Source organism: Oreochromis niloticus, linkage group LG3, assembly GCF_001858045.2.
Source record: "Oreochromis niloticus isolate F11D_XX linkage group LG3, O_niloticus_UMD_NMBU, whole genome shotgun sequence".
In the NCBI taxonomy this organism is placed as follows: Eukaryota; Metazoa; Chordata; class Actinopteri; order Cichliformes; family Cichlidae; genus Oreochromis; species Oreochromis niloticus.
In genome coordinates, this window is record NC_031967.2 from 35,513,666 (window position 1) to 35,521,800 (window position 8,135).

Sequence of the window (8,135 nt, forward strand, 5' to 3'; positions counted from 1 at the left end):
GATGTAGGGATGCTGTAAATGTAGCACCTTACACGTATTTAAATAAATAAATAAATATTTGAAAAATTGTCAAACTCTGTTGCAGATTGTTCAGTTAATACAGTTTAAATAGATAAAGTTTATAAAGGTGTACAGATCGTGTTTGATTTTGTGTGTTGGGCATTTTTCACACATTGTCAGAAATAGAAACATTTTTAAGGAAACACCGATGAGACGTTTGATTTACTCGTAAAAGCGAGGGCAGGGCTGTTCGCCTGAGCTAACAATAGAGAAACGAGGAAGTGGTGTCTATTCTCATTAGTAACCCGCGTCGTTTTTTTTGGTTTCTTCCGTGTTTGGAGCCATGTGCAACTTGACGTAAAGTCTGAGGTCTGGATGAGCAGGAATGTCGATCCTACCGCAGATATCCGGACAAAACTTTTGAGAGGAAGGTCAAAGTTTTTTTTTTTTAGCTGAGACTGCGCTGCTTCTGCGTCCGAAACGGGAAAGAAAGACACGGCAGTAAGTGCATTTGTGCAGAAACCTGCTGCATCACACAGTGTTATGAAGTCTCCTGATTTTCCTGACATTTGTGTGCTTTAAATGAAATATTATAAAAATGTGGCTGAAATTGAAACCCGCACACCTCTTAAGATCATAAACATGTTAGGCATGCTTGTTCACTGTATTTAGTTTTGAGTCGGGCTGCTGCATAAATACACAACATTCAGCAGTCTTAAATCCATATTAGACTTCAAACGCACTCCGCTTTGCATTTATTTGCATTTGCAGTTACTATTAAAAAAAAGAAAAAAGAAACAGGATTTAATTTCTCGTGTTTCTCCAAAGGACAAAATACACCTGTCAGAATGAATTTATCAGATAACAGCTTATAATCTGAGCTGCAGTACATAATATAATGCTTGATTATCTACTGGAGCTGTGATATGAATTAATTGTCTCAGTTAATAAATGTTGTAAATAATGATGTAGTTAAATGTTCTCGTTCTGTGGTTTCACACTTTAGGGCTCAATGAAGAATGCCAGGCTGCACAGCTTCTTTGCTCTCAGCATTAACAGCGACTCTCTACTGTGCTGTAGTCGGTGAGTAGCTGCTAATGTTTCTGTTTCTAATATATATATTACAAGAATGGTATTTAATACAGTAATTACACAGAATTTGAAAGGTTTGCTTCTACAGAAAATATGAGATGTGATATCACAACTTTGCAACTTTACAGAGGATTTATTCTTGCACCATTCTTCATGTTTAAAATAAATTAATACAGATTGAGTAGCGAAAGTAGAACAATTCTGGCTTTCAGCTCTTTATTTGTATTTTTTGACACTGGGTTTTTGTGTAAGCTGCTAATTATCATCCTGCTTTTCCCTTCTCCATGAGGCATCTTCTGGTGGTTCCATTGTAGCATCATATACATATATATATATACACATATATACATATATATATGTATATATGTATATGTGTATATATATATGTATGTGTATTTATATATATATGTATGTGTGTATATATATATATATATATACACACATACATATATATATAAATACACATACATATATATATACACATATACATATATACACATATATATACACATATATATATATATATATATATATATACACACATATATATTTATATATATATATAGAAATGTATATATAGAAAGATTATGTTAAGCTTTTTGTGTTTCCAATTTTTCTTCTTTTGGAATTGAATTTGTGTTAGACTGAGCCTCCCACTCACCTTGTAAAGATAAACACTGACAGAAGACCATTGCATATTTTTGAACACAGAAAACTAAAAACTTGTTTGTCTGAAGCAAGAAGTTGTGACTTTTCTACATTTAGGCTTAATTTCTATGCTATTCCTAACCTAATAGCATTGTGTTCAATGAGTAGGTGGGTGGGGCTCACATTCATATCAGCGTGTCAGAGATTTCCCTATCAGGGATGTCATGTCTTTCACACAGACTGAAGATTAGAGAAAAAAAAAACTTTCTAAGTTTAAACACCTAGTTTGGCTTAATTTGTCCATTATTTGTTTATCTACTCATTTATTGAGTTTTTTCTGCATTTTTTACAATTCCTCACTTATTCTGTGTCTGTTTCCTCTTGCAGGTGAGACTAAATTCACTATGAGTGCAGAACAGGAGGTCTATCATGCAGAAGAAAACAGTAACATCACAATGACATGGCTGTTCCCTTTCGACACCAACAGGCCTATTGACTTCCTACAAATAGAGCTAATAAATGTGGAAAAGAAGACACGGGTTTACTTCTATAACAGTAAGACTGGCACTTACATGTATCCAGATGAGAACTACAGAGGACGACTGCAGTGTGATCCACAGCTCGCCAGGAAAGGACGAGTTGAATGTCTCTTAACTGATCTCAGGCTCAACGACACGGGGACATATCACTGGATCGTTGTCCATAACGAAGAAGTTAGTTCCAAAACCTGTGACCTCAATGTTACAGGTAAGATGACATCACTGTTGGTATCCTGCACAATAACTAAATAGTAAACAAATATTTAGTCTTGGATAATTAAGGGATACCAAATCAGTGTGTTTCTTTTCAGTAAGGGACATTTTTACATCTATATCACTGTAAAAAAATTAATAAATGACAAAAAACAACAACAAAGAAAACAGAAATTTTTTACTTCAGTTTGGTGACAATCATAAATTGTACATAATCAAGTTGATGTCATCCAGTGTTGGCTGTAAGACAAAGTAACGTGATACTGGGATTATATTCTTCAGTAATGTATTAATGCATCAAGTTTAGTAGTCACATTACAGTTACAATTATGTCAATTCAAGTAAGGTGCAGACTTTATCAAGGACAGAAACAATTGGAGATTACTGCACTAGCCAAGCTGCTGCTGGCTCCACTTTCACTGCTCTGAGATCAGTTTCAATCTGCATTTACTGTGTTGACAAAAAACCACCAGATCATTCAGTGTTCCCTTAGTGCTAATGTATAGTATAATATAGTAAGTAATGTTGTTAAGCCCTTAAAGTCATATTCTTTTATTGTCATGACTGTATTTGAAGCTATTTTTATTTTTGTATGATACCTGATTTATATGGAATATGGCTGAAGTAAACTTAAGTCTAAAATACTTAGTCATTTGTTTAATAGTAATTTAACATTATATAATTCACATATAAAACTATGAATTGTAATTTTAAATGGTTTAAAAGCATGTAGAATAGCATATGTAGGCAAGTATATTTCTCCTTTTTTTATCAAGAAGCAAAGACAAAAAGGAAAAAAAAAAGAAACAGGGCAGGGTTCGGTGGTTGAATCATCCGTCCCCACCAACGCCAAAACCAAATCTACGCCCTTGGATCAGTAACTTCCTCATCCATGTGTTTATGGACCTTGTTCTGTTTACTGGTGTGCAGTCATATTGGAACAGGAAGGGGCCATCCCCAAACTATTCCCACAAAGTTGAGACCATCAAATTGTCCAAAATGTCTTGGTACACTGAAGCATTAAGAGTTCCTTTCACTGCAACTAAGGGGTCGAGCCAAATCTTGAAAACAAACTCACACCATAATCTACCCTCCACCAAACTTGACTCTTGGGTCAATGCAGTAAGACAAATACAGTTCTCCGGACAACCCAGACTCGTCCATCAGATTGTCAATTCTATGCCATTAACAAGGCAGCTCTGAAGCTAAATGAGGCTCCAGCCTGGTAGCAAGATGTAATGAACAAAGCGGCCAGTTGGTGGTTTTGGAAAATTGTTTTCACACAACGAGGAAACAGAGTAAAGCTAAAATTCACTTGGAGTTGTGTTGCACGTCCAGTGCTTGGTCTGTACCAGCTTCTCCAAACCATAATTTTTAAGCTACTAAACACTTCACCTTCATTAATGACTCTTTCTTGTCCTCAGAAGTTTGCATTTAATGATCCTGTCACTCATACTTGTTCAATATCTTTGCAGCTGCTGCTGAAAAATTGAAGACAGAAACACTGAAACCAGAGAGCCATCAGAGGATCGGTCTTTATTTAGCTCTGGCTTTGTTTGTAGTGGTAATTTTTGCACTTTCCCTGAATTACTTGATTTTAACGTATTGTAAATAATCAATATAATTTGTATTTATGTGAAGTAGCAGCCCATTACAGATCACTCCTGAGGTCACCTCTGACTGTAATGAGGCTGCTGACTGTTTTTAAAATATTGTCACAATTCCTCAGAGCTGTACCACAGAGCAGTGCACACTTACATCATCCTCCACTCTCCCATATTTAACACAAATTTATGCACTTTTATTCCCAAGGTTTTTTGTTTTTTAATGACTTCAGTCCACCCTGACCAGTTACATCCCATGTTGTCAGGTTTAGACTGAAGACACATGGAAACGAGAAAAGTAACGACCAATGAATTGGTCATTTCTTATTTAGTAATCAACAAATATTCATTTCGTAGTATTTTGTACTGAAGAAGTTAATAATATGCTGCTAATTAACTCTGGTGCTAATGGAGTTCCTTCAGTTTACATAGAAGTGTTTTTGTATCAGCTTCTGTTTCCAAAGAATCTTCTTCTATGGAGCAGTTTAAACTCAACATGATCAAAATAGTTTGTTGTTTGTCATTAATGCAAACTAGTGTTATGAAGTTCACCAATCAGTGTTTATCCATCGCTGACCTTAAGAAGAATGCACTTTGCTCACAGCTGATGACAAAGACTTGATTGGAATCAGTAATTTGCTGAATGTTTTTTTCTTCTTTTTTCCCTCCTTCTACCTCATATTATTCAGTTTACATTAGTTTAAAACAGCCGTTCATTACAGATTACCTCTCAGTTCAGCTCTTTCTGTAATGAGGCTGATGTTAATGTTAACTGGGATTTCCTGGCCAGCAGTCAAAGCTCCACCAGACACTGTGAAATGAAGGTTTTTTTAAGTTGTTTTTGTGACCAGAGAGGTCCAATGAAGTGAGACTGAGTTAGTAGAATATGTTTTATCAAAGGGAGCTAAGATAAACACAAAATCATTTTCCCTACAGGAAGTACAGCTTCTTCTTTTTGTGGGTTATTACCCAGGATACTGAATCAGTAAAATAATTTGTTCTTAAATGTTTTAAATGTTTTTAGTCTCCTTATTAAATATGAGACAGTGTCATATTTGAACACACACTGAAATTTAAGTGTGTGTTCAAGGTTTCAGAGCTCTAATGTGCAGGTGTTTTTCATCTTACAAATAAACAGCAGGACTGAATAAATCTATATATTATTCAAGAATTCACAAGATTAACCAATGAGATGCTCTCTCACCTTATATGTTGCCGTTAATAACTTAAAATAAAAATTTTCATCTCTGACTGGGGTTTTAGATTTCGTTAAACGAGCTAACATAAAGAAAGTTGAGCTATGTTGAACCTGGTCCATATTATATCTCTCAGGTCTTAATTCCAGTGTTAGATCTGTTTGTTGTTTCACTGCGAGGCCTTTATTCCATCACCTCTCATTAACTCACTGATGTATGTTTACCAGCAAAACTGGAGGCAAGGTTCAACAGCAATGCACTACATGGGAAACGAACAATCCACAATTTGTGGAGGTTTACTCAAACATACCTTAGCCTAATTTGCCTTATTATTATTTTTAAATAAAATGCATCAACATTACTGACTGACACCTGATCTGTCACCAATTTTGTTGGGGTGTGGAGATGATGTGGGTGCACTGTAAAGTGGGTAGACTCTGAGGGCACTAATTTTTTTAATGTTTGTGTTAGTGCAGGGATATGCACTTTTTTTTTCTCTCTTCTCAGAGCCAAGAAAAAAAAAATATACAAATTGTATTCAAACTATGTGGAAACAGTTTTTACTAAAGTATAAATTCTGTTCACCAAATAGTGAGAATTGGTTTCTTTTAACTTTGGTTGGATAAGACTGTCTGCTTATGCATGTAGTCACCATCCAAATGTAAAATCTGAGCCAGGAGGAACTCTGTTATTTACTAATGAAGAGGAGAAAAATTCTTTTGGTACATATTAAGACATATCATTTTCATGAATATGTTACAAAGCACTAAAGGTGAAAAATCTGATACTTTTACAAATTAATTATATCAGCTACCTCAAATAGATGTTAGTCAGTAGACCTCATCGTGGTGCTGTTTTCATCTGTGAACTGAGAAGCTCCGCACTGAGCACTGACACTAACTTGAATGATGGTTATGTGTTAAATATTACAGACTAACTTGACTATTGTGATACCTTTTCAAAAACACTATCAATATCAGAGGTCAAAGTCTGTGTGACAGAAGAGTTATTCTCTGATTTACATTTGTCTTGTAACAGTTTCCTTCTTGTATAATGATACATTGAGATTATTAAACTAATGTAATTAGCTCTTATGCTTTCATACGATTTTTTTGTTTGTTCTTCATCTTGCATTTTTAAAGTGGATCTATTCTGTTTTCCCTTATGTAATGTTGTAGTGATGGATGTTCATGTTAGACTTGGCCAAAGTTTCAGAAAATGAGGTCAGTTTATGTATAAGTAATCTCCTTGAGCCAAAAATACAGGCTTCAGACTGACCAACCCACCTACTGTTGAAATGTTCTGTTTATAAGGGGCAGCTACTTAAATTAAGTTGGACTCAAAGGGGAGGAGCTAAAACATCTGGTTTCCAACACAGGATGAGCTAAGGGGCTGCACCATGATCTGGTCTAACATAAAACTTATTTTGGATTGTAAATCATCCATTAACACCCATTATTTGTAGTATTGTAGAGTCTTTGCCGTACAAGACAAAGCACCATGAGGTGACTCTTGATTTGGTGGAATGCAAATACAATTGGTTGATCTGTTACATCAGATGTGAATGGACATTTCTCAGCTGCACTTCTTCCATTCTGGCTGCAAACTTATTGAAGAAGTTTTATATAATGTACATTATACATGTTTCACTTGGGTAATATCATTAGGAGGCATGCATACATTTTCATTGCTATTTTCATTAGATCAGCTGACCCTGAACCTGGGTCCTGGTGTAATAGTCTCAGGCTGCTGAGGGACCTCCCATAATGCACTGACCGTTTTTTCTCATTCACGCTTTTCTTTCTTTTCTTTACTCACCACTGCTGCATGTCATTAATGTGTCTCTCTATGCTCTCCTTTGTTCTCTTCTTGCCCCCATCCCCAACCAGTCGTGGCAGATGGTCGCCCCTCCCTGAGCTTGGTTCTGTCCAAAGTTTCTTCCTGTTTAAAGGGGAGTTTTCCTTCCCACTGTCACCAAGTGCTTGCTCATAGGGGCTCATCTGATTGTTGAAGTTTTGTCTCCAGTATTTTAGGGTCTTTACCTTACAGTGTGAAATGTCTTGAGTTGACTGAAGTGAACTGAACTGAATGACTGTTCTATGTAGATTAATTCTTTTATTATTGCTTTGATAATATATACAGTTTGTGTTTAATGCTTTATTATTATAAATGTAAATGCATTTTAATTATATGCATACAATAAAAAAATAAAAGAGGAAATTCACTCATTTACCACTGAAAACAGTTTGATTGTAAATAAACTTAACACTGCTCATCCAACAGTGTCTAAGAAAAACAACATATCTCTAAAGTGTGCATGTCTCAAACACAACCGATAATTGCACTTGATGACATTAGATTAAAATCTGACCTATTTTCAAAGCATCTGAACAAAAGCGACTGTTTTTCTGTCTACTGGGAGGGACTGACAAGAAGACATTAGTCAGATTCAAACATGAAACTGGCAGAGATGCGGTTTTCAAGGCCGCTTCAGCAGGAGGGACGTTTAATCTGAGAAATTGGAAAAGTTATTTTCTACCTGACTCACTGTCTCCCACTGTTTTTCAAAACCAATACTGCCAACTAATAGTTTCATTATTAATTTGCTGAGTGGTATTTTTTGTGAATTTTCCTGCTGCACTCACAACCATGACGAACACTGAACACTCGGCATTTGTTCAAGATTGTCTGTTAGTCCCAAATATTTGATTAATCTGGATAACTTTCCTTTAAGGATGAAGACAGCAGGTAAATGATCAAACTTTGCTAGTATTGACAAGAGCTGTAATATCTGGATATCAAATTGTGATGATTTAAATTAGTTTAAAGTTTAGTTAAATTAG

At 35.4% G+C, this 8,135-nt stretch overlaps 1 protein-coding gene across 1 annotated transcript; it reads left to right on the forward strand.

The window, feature by feature from the left end:
• The first annotated feature begins 328 nt into the window (after positions 1 to 328).
• LOC109198955 (programmed cell death 1 ligand 1) lies at positions 329 to 5,347 on the forward strand. The gene is made up of 4 exons (XM_019354315.2): positions 329 to 501; positions 1,007 to 1,083; positions 2,128 to 2,487; positions 3,968 to 5,347. Exons 2-4 carry the CDS (start codon positions 1,020 to 1,022, stop codon positions 4,105 to 4,107), a joined length of 564 nt encoding a protein of 187 aa, XP_019209860.1. The 5' UTR covers positions 329 to 501; positions 1,007 to 1,019; the 3' UTR covers positions 4,108 to 5,347.
• Positions 5,348 to 8,135: the final 2,788 nt, after the last annotated feature.